At 39.7% G+C, this 12969-nt stretch overlaps 1 protein-coding gene across 2 annotated transcripts in view; it reads left to right on the forward strand.

The window, feature by feature from the left end:
- Positions 1–666: 666 nt before the first annotated feature.
- Positions 667–12969, forward strand: part of CHMP2B (charged multivesicular body protein 2B) — a 30181-nt gene continuing 17878 nt past the window's right edge. Inside the window, exon 1 of one of the 2 annotated variants that reach the window (XM_006069116.4) lies at positions 667–1200. In XM_006069116.4, coding sequence (XP_006069178.1) covers positions 915–1200 — 286 coding nt within the window. In that variant the 5' untranslated portion in view covers positions 667–914. The remainder of the gene's footprint in view (positions 1201–12969) is intronic. The other variant, XM_006069115.4, reaches the window with a different exon arrangement.

Raw genomic sequence — 12969 nt, forward strand, 5'->3', positions numbered from 1 at the left:
GGGAGAGGGACACATACACACACAAAAATGAACAATGAATTTAAGATCTCGATCCAAACATAGTATTTCCCATATTTATGCTTATACACAGAAGGATTCTTTAAATAATTCTTTATGCTTTTCCTTGTACATAATATAAAGCTTTTGTTCCACAGTGAACACCAATATACAGGTATGTAACATTCTAATAGGTTCACAGTGTAGCCATAAATTTTTCTTGAGCAACTGCAAGAAACTGAGATATTAAAAAACAGAGTTGGAGACATTTAATCCGGTGTACAACAAATGTGTGTGGATTTCTTTTTGTTTCCAGTCAAGAGCACTAAACAAAAAACACTGCATTAAGAAAGCTGCTCCCCACCCTTCTCCCGGCCACTTACAAGCCTATAAAGCGGATCCCTGGAGACCCACACCGGGTGATAGGAGCCCCGGGCCCAGGGCCGCAGTGAGCGCCTTGGGTCCGGCAGGGGGCTGCGCGGGTGGGCGTCGGGGAGATTGCTGAGCCAGTCACCGCAGAAAACTCCCAAGACAAACACCACCAGGGCACGGACCTCAGCATTATCATCAGCCCCTGCACTTATGAAAGGCTTGATACAGACAGCAAGGGGATGGTCATAAATCAACTGGTTCCAGGACGACCCACGCTTGTCCTAGGATTCTGGGGACCCCTACTTCCAGCTTCTTGGTGGGCACGGAGAGCGCTAAGGATCATCTCTCTCTGCATTCAGCGTGGAACCCGGACCTAGAAGCCACCTGACCCTGCCCGCGATCCCCCAAGTACTGCTAACATCGCTAGCGGCGCATCATTCCCGGCGCCAGGACCCCGGCAAGCTGGAGAGTGGGCAGCCGCTGAAGTGAGGGCAGCGGCCGCGGCTTCAGGCGCCGCAGTGCGCAAGCGCACGCGCAAACCGCGCATGCGCCGCCTAGAAGTGACTTCTCCAAAAAGTGTTTTAGTTCGCGGTCACCTGAGCTCCGGGCAACTCGGCTGCGGCAGGCTTCGTGGATACCCGCTCTCCGCGGGTCCTGACTGCAGACCCCTCCCTCTTCAATTTTCCATCCGCTCCGCCATCCCGAACCTTTCGAGGGTCTGTCATATCCCTCCTTGTTCTTTCTCACTCGCGGGCCGGATTGGGCCGAGCCGGGCTGCCCGGGTGCGGTCCCTGACCATGGCGTCCCTCTTCAAGAAGAAAACCGTGGATGGTGAGTTCCGTGCCTGGCTGAAAAGGCCTACCTCTGCGTTTCCCAGGCTTATTTGGGGGACTTCCGGCCTTGACTCTTGTTGCTCTCCCTGGGGGCGGGGCTGGATCAAGTGGCCCCACAGGTGACCGCCTTCGTGCGTCACTTTTCCACTTCCCTGTCTCTTCGGACTCGCCCTACCTCAATCTCACCTGGGCAGTCTGGCTTCCTCTCTATGATAACACAATCCTTAACAGCCCCGCCCCGTCCCCAGGTTTCTCCTTCAGCTGTATCCTGAGCATTTCCTGGAGGCAGGATGCGGTTGACCCTTGAGGGTCATTAGACTTGGTGATTTGATGACTTTCTTGTTGGTTTCCTCTGAGTGTTTACTGCTCCTTCAGTTTGGAGCTGTACTACTTGGGAGCATCCAAACCAGAAACCTGTGTTGACGTGGGGGGAGGGTGTAATAGGCTCCAGTTACCAAATGAACTTGGTCTGGACCAGTCTTGCCCTGGGAACACACCATCAACAGAGATGTGAAATAAATGCTTCTTGACTGACACCAGTAGAAAAATAAAAGAAATCCAAGGGAGGTACCTGGATTTCGTTTTCATAGTTGACTTCTGTCTCGTATAAATATCTTGCTGTCTAAAGTAAGAAATGTGGTTTGCATTATCTGCATAGACACTTACGTTTTAATATGCTTGTATTGCCTCAGACATTTAACTCAATGTCATTTTAAGGGGAAAAAGTGAATACAGGAATATACAAATTGGTGTTTGTAAGCAATGATTGTCATAAATGCTTATATAGCTGTTTAATTAGCCTTGATATTTTCATTGACTTTACCAGGAATCAAATTCATTCAAGTTATTTAGAAATCGTGTTTCTCATTACATGTTGAGTCTAGGTTGTTGCTGGTTCAATCAAAGAATCACTTCTTTGTAAGGGTCTAACTGCCACAAAAGGAGCAGTGGTAGCTAGACAGTGATTGGTACAAACAGAGTGCTCAATCCAGACCTGGGGTAACTCCTTCGTTCCTTTGTATTGACTGTTCAGTGCTGCCACAGTTATTTTTTGGAGGATGACAGAGATAGGATCTTTACCCTCCGCACTACCTTTTACTTCAGCACATGTCTTTTTACCCCTAATTTGTCACACAGCATAATGCTGTGCGATACATAATAATTTTTGGTTATTCTGAGTGGGTGAAATTGACTTTTTATTAACTGAGAAATACCACTTACAATACTTGCAATAACTATCAAGTTTGGATAGGGAGTAATACAATTATGTGAAATGAGTTTTATGTGTATTTTACCTGAGAATGTTAATCTTTAACATGACACTTTATTTTTTCAGTGTTCAGTACCAACATTATGGTTTTCAGTTATTGTATAGTACTCCGGGGTGGGGCGGGGGGGGGGGGGAGGTTTTTTTTTTTTGGTTGTTTAAGTCTCATAGAGTGAGAATTTAGTAAACAGAGGGAAAGGGTTGAATCTTCTTACTATGATATTACAAATTAAATTTTTTTAATTAACATTAAAAGTGAAACATCCTAGCTCTAATTGCTTGATGTCTGTCAAATTACAAAGACATAAAAATCAGTTCTATATTCTCAGTGCTGTGCTTCCTGGTGCTTTTGGCAATCCAGTGACTATTGTGCTTGAAGTATAGAGCAGAAAAAAAAAAAGACAATGAGGATGTGCAGTGAGGATGTTTAACTGTATACTTATTTGCAGCTGAGTTAATTCATCCAAGAAATGATGTTTTTGCTAAATAGATTTACTTGCGAGAAAAAAATCTTAAGGACTTTTGGAAGGAACTATCTACTGACTTAAAGATCTGAGTGTGAAATTTCTGAATATAAATTTGGCCACTATGTACATTTTACTATAACCAGCAAACTGCATACTTGATGTTTTCTTAAATTATCATGTCAATTGAGATCTTTTAATGACATCTTAATTGTAGATTTGTACTTTCATTATTTTGATCTGGAGATTTGCTGATGCTTTTATTCTTTATTTTCTCAGAAAAAAAAAAAAGATGTTTTGTTTAAAAGGTGACAGCATTCATCTTAGCAGTAATGAGGCTATATATTTTGAAAGTGAATGTATTCTTATGCATTTCTGCCAGATCCTCAGACTCGTTGATTATTGATCATAAGATCTTTTACTGTATGCTGTCTTTTTACCTGTTTCGGCAGTAATGAAATTCTGATATATAAGAAAAATATGTAACTACTTATAGAGCTGGAGAATAATTGAATCTTTCTTGTCTCTTTGGATTGGCTAGAAGAGTTGCATACTATATCATTAAAGAATACTGCATATGTAAATTAAAAGGGGAGAAAACATTACAGCACTTATTACTATTCAGAGTTATGTTTAATTCATTTTTGACACAAAGATGAACAAGTCTCTGCAGTGTATACTTTGTTACAGAAATTAATGAGAATTGTAGCTCAGTGCTAAGGAAGAGAAAGATTCTTTTGAATTTGAAATTACAGTTGACTACTTGGTTTTCCTTTTACTGATTTATAAGATACATATATATATATATGTATACACACACACACACACTCTATCTGGGCCTTCCCCAGTAGCTCAGCGGTAAAGAATCCGCCTGCAATGCAGAAGACGTGAGAGATGTGGGTTTGATCCCTGGGTCAGAAAGATCATCTGGAAGAGGTCATGGCAACCCACTCTGGTATTCTTGCCTGGAGAGATTCCATCAACAGAGGAGTATATAAATCCATTTATTGAGTCTCTAGCATGAAAGGATCAAGTGAGTGCCATGCTTGATCTGTTCCTTGTCTTCCTTACTAGCCATGTCATTTCACTAAGAACCCTTCTCATATTCATCTGCATATATCATACTCTTTCTCACTCTGATGTATTTTTAGTTATGATACCTTTATGTGTAGAGTTCTCTTTTTTTCTTCCTGTAGCTAATTTGAACAGGTTTTTTTCTTTTTCTAGAAATTCTTCTTCAGTGCCACCTCAGTTCAGTTCAGTTCAGTCCCTCAGTCGTGTCCGACTCTTTGTGACCCCATGAACCGCAGCACACCAGGCCTCCCTGTCCATCACCAACTCCGGAGTTCACTCAAACCCATGTCCATCGAGTCGGTGATGCAATCCAACCATCTAATCCTCTGTCGTCCCCTTCTCCTCCTGCCCTCAATCTTTTCTAGCATCAGGGTCTTGTCAAATGAGTCAGTTCTTCATATCAGGTGGCCAAAGTATTGGAGTTTCAGCTTCAACATCAGTCCTTCCAATGAACATCCAGGACTGATCTCCTTTAGGATGGACTGGTTGGATCTCCTTGCAGTCTAAGGGACTCTCAAGAGTCTTCTCCAACACCACAGTTCAAAAGCATCAATTCTTCAGCGCTCAGCCTTCTTTATAGTCCAACTCTCACATCCATACATGACCCCTGGAAAACCATAGCCTTGACTAGATGGACCTTTGTTGGCAAAGTAATGTCTCTGTTTTTGAATATGCTGTCTATGTTGGTCATAACTTTCCTTCCAAGGAGTAAGCGTCTTTTAATTTCATGGCAGCAGTCACCATCTGCAGTGATTTTGGAGCCCAGAAAAATAAAGTCAGCCACTGTTACCACTGTTTCCCCATCTATTTACCGTGAAGTGATGTGACCAGATTCCATGATCTCCATTTTCTAAATGTTGAGCTTTAAGCCAGCTTTTTCACTCTCCTCTTTCACTTTCATCAAGAGGCCCTTTAGTTTTTCTTGCTGTCTTCCATAAGGGTGGTGTCATCTGCATATCTGAGGTTATTGATATTTCTCCCGGCAATCTTGATTCCAGCTTATGCTTCCTCCAGCCCAGCGTTTCTCATGATGTACTCTGCATAGAAGTTAAATAAGCAGGGTGACAGTATAAAGCCTTGACATACTCCTTTTCCTATTTGGAACCAGTCTGTTGTTCCATGTCCACTTCTAACTGTTGCTTCCTGACCTGCATACAGGTTTCTCAAGAGGCAGGTCAGGTGGTCTCTTATTCCCATCTCTTTCAGAATTTTCCACAGTTTGTTGTGATCCACACAGTCAAAGGGTTTGGCATAGTCAGTAAAGCAGAAATAGATGTTTTTCTGGAACTCTCTTGCAAACTGTGTTAAATACCTCACTCCTTGTGCCCCCTCCCACTTTTTTTTTTTTTTTTTAACATCTTCTTGTTTGTATTTTCCTGAATGAAAGTAGATCTTCACGAACTTCCAAAGTTGGATTATGCTTTTCTTAAGTTTTTCCACATTCCACATTTGGATGGTTGCAGAGAGTCTTCAGCATTAATGAGAATGACTCTACAGCAGTTTAGAATTTAGAGACTAAATGCCAAAATAGTGGCATTTACTAACCAAGAGTGGTGTTCCCAGTATCCAGAGCATCCTATGGTCTACATCTATATTATCACACCAACCTTGAACCTTAGTGCAAGTTTAGAGATAATTTGAGGACTGTTACTGACAGTAGAGGAACAAATCTTCTTAGGTTTTGCCTTATTGGGTGCTATTTATGTATGCTGATTTTCCAGAGTTCAAAATTTGTGAAATTTTGACTAAGTTGGATAAATCTGTCAAGAGTCAGTTGTGATGCCACATTTTTGATAGCACAAGAGGGGATAAAATTTATCATCTACATGAATTAGATCCCTTTCAGAAATATCCCTGCCTTCTTCCAGATAAACGACAGCATTCTCATGGTGCTACCTACAGTACCCAGATCTTTCTTTGCATGCTATGTGTTCCCAGAATGATTATTATCCTGAATATTTAAAAACTCAAATTTTGCTTTCTGGTTGGTTCCTAAATTCTTGGCACACCAAAGAAAAATAATTGAATAAGGAATTCACGAACACAGTACTTTTCTGAGCAAAAGTATTACAACATTTTATTTATAGGAAATAGAGACTGTTTCTTTTCTTTTTTTTTGAACAATTTCAGATCTGAAGAAAAGTTGAAATGACACTATTCAGTGAATACCCATTTTCTCATTGCCTCAATGTACCAATTATTAACATTATGCCACATTTGTTTTCTCTCCCTTTCTATGTGTGTATGTCTTTATGAGTACATTTGTACGCATATGTGGGGTTTTGTTGTTGAATTATTTAGGGTAAGTTATAGACATCATGAAACTGTGACAATCCAGCAGATATTTCCCAGAATAGGATATTCACCTGTACAAACACAATGCCATTATGACTCTCAAAAAATTTAATAGTGTACAGAAGTGAAAGTGATAATGTAAGTCTCTCAGTCATGTCTGACTGTTTGCGACCCCATGGACTGTAGCCCACCTGGCTCCTCTGTCCATGGGATTCTTTAGGCAAGAATACTGGAGTGGGTTGCCACGTCCTGCTCCAAGGGATCTTCCGGACCCAGGGACTGAAACTGTGTCTCTTATGTCTCCTGCATTGGCAGGCGTGTTCTTTCCCACTAGCACCACCTGGGAACTCCTAATAGCATTATTTAATATGGAGTGAAATTCCAAATTTCCTTAGTTGTCCACCCTCCCCCCCAATTCATTACTGTTGTTTTTGTTGCTGTTGTTTGTGAGGGAAATGATTACCTGGGTGATGAAAAGACTTTCCTACTTATGTGGCATATGAGAGAAAAACACAGTGTTGAGAAAGAAATAGTTATGGGGTGACCAGGTACCTGAGCCTTCTAGGCATAGAGAACAGTAAAGTAGGAAGCCCTTTCAGAAGCCCAGGAACAGATATTTCTGTACAAAATGTCTTTCCTTTACATTTCTCCATTCCAAACATGATACCAAAGGCTGGTATTTCCTTTCATGCTACCATTTTCTACCTTCAAGTCCATCCATTTATCTGTGAGACTGATCTTTCAAAGGATCTTTCACTCATTCCTATCTAAGCTGAAAAACGCCCTTGGCAGTTTTCTGAAGCTGTTATTGATGAGCATGCTAAAGGCTTGTGTCTTTGAGACCCAAAGATCTGCTGACAGGTGACATCTTAAAACCTTCCTTAAATTCCTGAAAACACTGATATTTTAATAATCATGAACAAATTCATTTCAATGAGTTCCTCAGGGCTTGAGTTACTTTTGAGACTTTCCTGGTGGGGGAAAAGCATTCCTTGTTGCTTCCTTTTATGCTACCATAGGGCTAGACTCCTATTCTCTTCTTAGTGTTCCACCTTTTCCTTTCAAGTGATTCCCCCTGAGATTTTCAGCTTCAGCCTGGTTTTTAAGCAAATCCCTGGCTGTCTGGACCAAGTACAGAGTGGCATGATTCTCTACTCTCCTTTCTGTTTCCCATAGTTGTTTATTTTTGTTTTTATTTTTTCTTTATCATGTATTAAAACTGGTTACTTAGGTGATACGTTTTCTGTCAGATTTCTGATATACTATGTCGAAACAAGTTTGCTTTGCCTATCAAATTTTGATTTCTTCTCACCCACTCTCTCACTGTTATTGTCCTTCTGCCTCTGTAAATTTGGTTTTCAGAGCCAGTATTCTCTAGGTACTGACCTCTAATATTAATATTTCTTTCTTACCCCTTAACCTTTGAGTTTGTAGCATTTTTGCAGTTGTTTTGTTTTTTTTTTTCCCCTCATCAACCTAAGGAGATGGTATATCCTCACATGGCCAGTACCCCATCCCCCTTTATTGCTCACTGTGGAGCTCCACATGACAGCTTTAGCTGAACTCATGCTCCCAGCTCTTCTGTTCATAGCCGTGATCAGAGTTTATCTAATCTTCCTTCACCCTCTACCAGTGCCACAGTAGCCACTATTGCCTCTGATCCGAGCTTGCAGACCTTGCACATAAAATACAAAGAGGACACTTGCTCTCCTCTTGGATCTTAATCCCCAAAAGCCAGTTCATGGAGATGGTAAAGCGGGATGTGGAAGCATTTTGTGCACCTTTTTCAATCCATGTGATCGTCAGATTCAGGATAGGCAATACAATTGCATAAATCAAAATGATTTTTCTCTGAAGAAATACATTTAAAAGCAAACAATATGGTAATGTTAAATTAAAAAGTCCATCATGACCTTACAGTAAAGTGGCAAACCCAGTACATGGTAGAGCCGGTGCTGTCTAGGAGACCAGCTTAAACACAGCTGACGGGTATAGTCTGTGAGTTGTGCCTTAGTGTTCCTGAGGCACAGTAGTCCTGACTGGCAAGCTTGAGCGCCCTGCCCTCCCTTCTCTCAAAAGATAGGCACTTGAAAGGATGAAAAAAAAAAAGAAAAAAGTGGGCTTTCCGATAGTTCAGTTGGTAAAAAAAAATCCGCCTACAATGCAGGAGACCCTGGCTCAATTCCTGGATGGGGAAGATTCGCTGGAGAAGGGATAGGCTACCCCCTCCAGTATTCTTGGGCTTCGCTTGTGGCTCAGCAAGTAAAGAATCCGCCTGCAATGCGGGAGATCTGGGTTTGATCCCTAGGTTCGGAAGATCCCCTGAAGAAGGGAAAGACAACCCATTCCAGTATTCTGGCCTAGAGAATTCTATGGACTGTATAGTCCATGGGGTCGCAAAGAGTAGGACACACCTGAGCGACTTTTACTTTTCATATTTGCAGCTTGTAATGAGCGACTTTCACTTTTCATATTTGCAGCTTGTAATTTAATCCTGAGATGTGCAAACAGTATGGAAATGAGCAGAGTCTAGAAATAACAACTATGATTCAAGTTGGAGCTTGGCCTCAAACCCAGTAGAAAATTCTAGTGAGCTAGATCACATGGGAGACCCTTTTATATTTCACTTTTTATTTTGGCGCTCTCTGTTTTTCTTTTCTTTGGTAATCAGATAGACCTTATTGACTGGGAACCAAAGAATGACCTTGGTCTGTTTGTATCTTCTTAAGTCCAAAATTTAAGTCAGTGATCTTATCACTCTTATACATATGTGTTACTTTGTTCAATAAGAAGAGCCTGAAAGGCTTTAATGCCCAGGGTGGAGCTGCCTGAGTGACCTTTTCTCAGTGTTGTGCTGGATGTGGGTGAGGAAAAGATGGTGGGTGGGGCAGCCCCTGGAACCTTCTGACATGTCCTAGTGGTAACAGACAGAGCACACCGTAGGCACATCCCTGTGTTTTCACAGTTTGGAAGTTCAGTACTCCATTTTTCCTTTGTAGAAAATGTCATAAAATCTGTCATAGCTCAGATTTTGCCATTGTTAAATTGTCAACCATCTTTCTTGAGGACTAGTAGATTTTATTGTTAAATTATTAGCCATCTTTCTTGATAACCAATAAATTTTATTACATATTTTTAAAGAACCTGTTAAATTATGGCTATAAGAAAAATCCTTTCACATTTTGGTATATATATGTTTGTACTCCCTTAGATTACAGTTAACTACTATATTGGTATAGTTGTTGACATGAAGTAAAATGGGAATACAAATAGGTAAATAAATAAAATATACTTCTTGTTCTTAAAGAGCTTGTAACCTTAGGAAGAAATCAGACCTACTAAGAAATAAATTCAGTGGGAAATAAACTTTGATTTCAGAACATTAAGAGTGTCTCTGAACCTTTCTCATGTTATTCCTTCTGAATTATTTGAAGACTAAATTATTAACTATGAGTTTAGTACAGGAATTGTTTTTAAAGAAAATTTGTTTTATAGGATACACCCATTATCTCATATGAAAAAAATATTTTACTGTCTTTTCCCTCTTACCTTAATATATTTTAAAGTGTTACAGTTTTGTTTTATACAATCTAGTGTATAACATTAGATGCTCTTGGATTATAGCTTAGAACTCTTTAAATATTAATAGGTCATTAACAACAGGCCGTGAAATATGCGGTAGTTAATTTTCTTTGTTTTTCCTTCTCTAATATACAGTGACAGTTATGGTACACATAGTTACATAAAATTAAGAAAAGTGAAGTCAAACAATTTCGATTAAATTGTTTTATTAATGTATCATGTCATTAAAGTATCATGTCATAATGCTTGTATTTCAACAAAGATGGCTATATCTATTCTTTACTCTGATTCTCTGACACCAGGTGGATGTCTCCAGCACTTCAGTGCAATCCTAACCAACAACTGTTTGGAGTTAGTACAGACCCCACAGGTTAAGGGCTCTGTCCACAAAACTGTCCTCGTTAAAGAGGCCAGTCACAAGTCTTAGATTGCCACCAGTACTTCTGACTGACCGGCTGTAAACACTAGTGTCGCCCCAACTCCCTCTTCAGATCTGAAAACACACTAGAACAACTCTCAGAACTCAGGAAAGTACTTAGTATTACCAGTTTATTTGTAAGAATACAACTCAGGAACAGCTAAGTGGAAGCAAGGTACTATGCAGGGGGATGGGGTGAGGGGTGGTGCTCAGAGTATCTATGCCCTCTCTGGACATGTTACCTTCCCAGAATATCAGTATGTTCACCAACCTGGAAACTCTTCCAGTCTCTTTAAGAATATTTATAACCCTGCCTCTGGCTCTACTCCCCTCCCCTTAGAGATGGGGCTGAAAGGCCTCACCTTCTAATCAAGAATTTGGACTTTCTGGTAAGCAGCCTCATCCTGAACTCTCCAGAGGTACACTTCCTTAGATCAAAAGACATTTCTATCACTCAGGAAATTCCAAGAGTTTTGGGAGCTCTGTGCCAGGAACTCAAGACAAAGACCAAATATAAATTTTTAATTATATGACCTTAGTGATGAAAAAATGTATATTGATAACATTCTAGATCCAACACTCAATGCTTTCAGCAGTTGCTTTACACTGTGTCAATTACCTAGTCACAATTCAACTTATTAATATGGTGGCTTCTCTCTCAGCTCAGTACTTTTGTAACATTAGAAGTCTGTCATCATTATCTTAATATTTCATCTTATCCTAGTTGAATTCAGGGAGTTTTTAGTGTGCAAAAGGATTGTATTCCAAAAGTTCACTTGTAATACTATAGTGTTAAATTTAGGGCATATTTTCTTTTGAAATAGTAGGATAAGTGGTCAGTGTTTTCATACCAATCCATTGTCTTGGGCAAGATAGGGGAACTATGTCCAAAAAATGGAAATTGAAAGGGTTTAAGTAGTGAAGATGAAAAGGCTGATGATTGTTTTGAAAGATGGGGAAATGAGAGCTTTCTTTGCTGTTTTGTTTAGTGTCAGTCTGTAGATTTCAGAGGAAAAACATCATGTGTGTAGACCTAATTAAATTATGTCCACCTAAAATTCATATGTAGAAGCCCCAGCCCCTAATGTGACTGTATTTGGAGACAGGGTCTTTACAGAGATAACAGGTTAAATGAGGTCATGAGGGTGGAGCCCTAATCCAATAGGACCAGTGTTATCATAAGAAGAAGAAAAGATACCAGAGAAAAGGCCATGTGAGGACACAAGAAGAAGGTGGCTATCTGCATGTCAAGGGAAAGGGCTCAGAAAAAACCAACCCTGCCAGCACCTTTAAATTCTGTTTTTTCTGCCACCCAGTCTATGGTGTTTGTTGTAATAGCCCTAGCAAACGAACAGTTCATGTTTTTTAAGAACAGGATCCAAGCCAGTGCTCCAAGAAACATTTCTACCCAAGAAATGCTAAAAGAGGTTTCTTTAAAAGGATTCCTGGTTTAATGACTTCGGAGAATAACCGACCACATATTCTTCCCTTAAAGGTTGACAATGTACTTTTGTATATTAAATGTTCTTAGAAGCCTTGAAGCAAATTGGTTTAAATTTTTTTCAACTTGAACATTTCCCAAATATATTTGCCTACAGACTATCCCCTTCTTCTTTTTTAAGTGAAACATGTTTCCCATCCAGAAGAAAGTTAGTGAGGGGAGAGAGCTCCCTCTCTTCTCATCTCCTACATAGATATTGTATGGTTTCCTGTTCCTGTGTGTAAGGAACATATAGAATGTATCTTTAGTAAATCCTGAGTGTGAGATGTCCACCAGTATAATTTAATTGAGAAACAGAGTAAGTAAAGGAGGAGAAATAGATGTTTTGTAAGTAGGATATAGGAGCTCTGACATTTTATTTTTAACTTTTATTCAGTCATTGTAGTTGATTTTATATAATGACGTGAAATGTTGTTCATTCTGTTTAACAGTATTATTTGTTGGTATCTGTCTCTATTTGTAAGGATTATGTCTCTGATAACTTTATTTTTTGTTTTCCTACAAGCTTCACAGTCAGAGGCTTTGGAATCAGAATGCCTGTGGGGTGAAGCCTAGCACTTTTTCTCCCTTGCGCAGATTACCTCACCAAATACCAATTCCGGCCTCTGAAACAAGTGAAATAATAGTACCTACCTTTGGGGGTTGTTGTGAAGCACTTAATATACCTGTTACTCAGTATAATTAGTTATTTTTATTCTGAGTAAAGTTTCATTATAATAAGAAATGTGTAAAATATAAGTTGTGATGCTCCATCACTACAAAAGATAATGGTTACTGGCTTTGCTGTTATTTTAATGGAGTTGAAATTCACTTAACATTAATCACTTTAAAGTGAACAGGTCAGTAGCATTTAGTACATTCACAATGGTGTATAACCACCATCTCTAGTTCCAAAACATTTTCATCACCGTAAAATAAAGCCCTGTATCCATTAAGCAATGACTCACCAGTCCCCGTCTCTCCAGTTCATGGACATTTGGGTTGTTTCCACCTTTTGACTATTTTAAATAGTGCTGAATTTGTGTAGAGTAATGGTTTAGGTACTTTTTTTTCCAGTTCTTTTGGGTAAATAGGAGGGAAATTGTGAGATGAGTTGGTAATTTTATGTTCAACTTTTGAGGAACCACTGAACTTTTATCCACAATGGCTGAAATAATTTACATTCC

This window comes from Bubalus bubalis, chromosome 1, assembly GCF_019923935.1.
Source record: "Bubalus bubalis isolate 160015118507 breed Murrah chromosome 1, NDDB_SH_1, whole genome shotgun sequence".
NCBI lineage: Eukaryota > Metazoa > Chordata > Mammalia > Artiodactyla > Bovidae > Bubalus > Bubalus bubalis.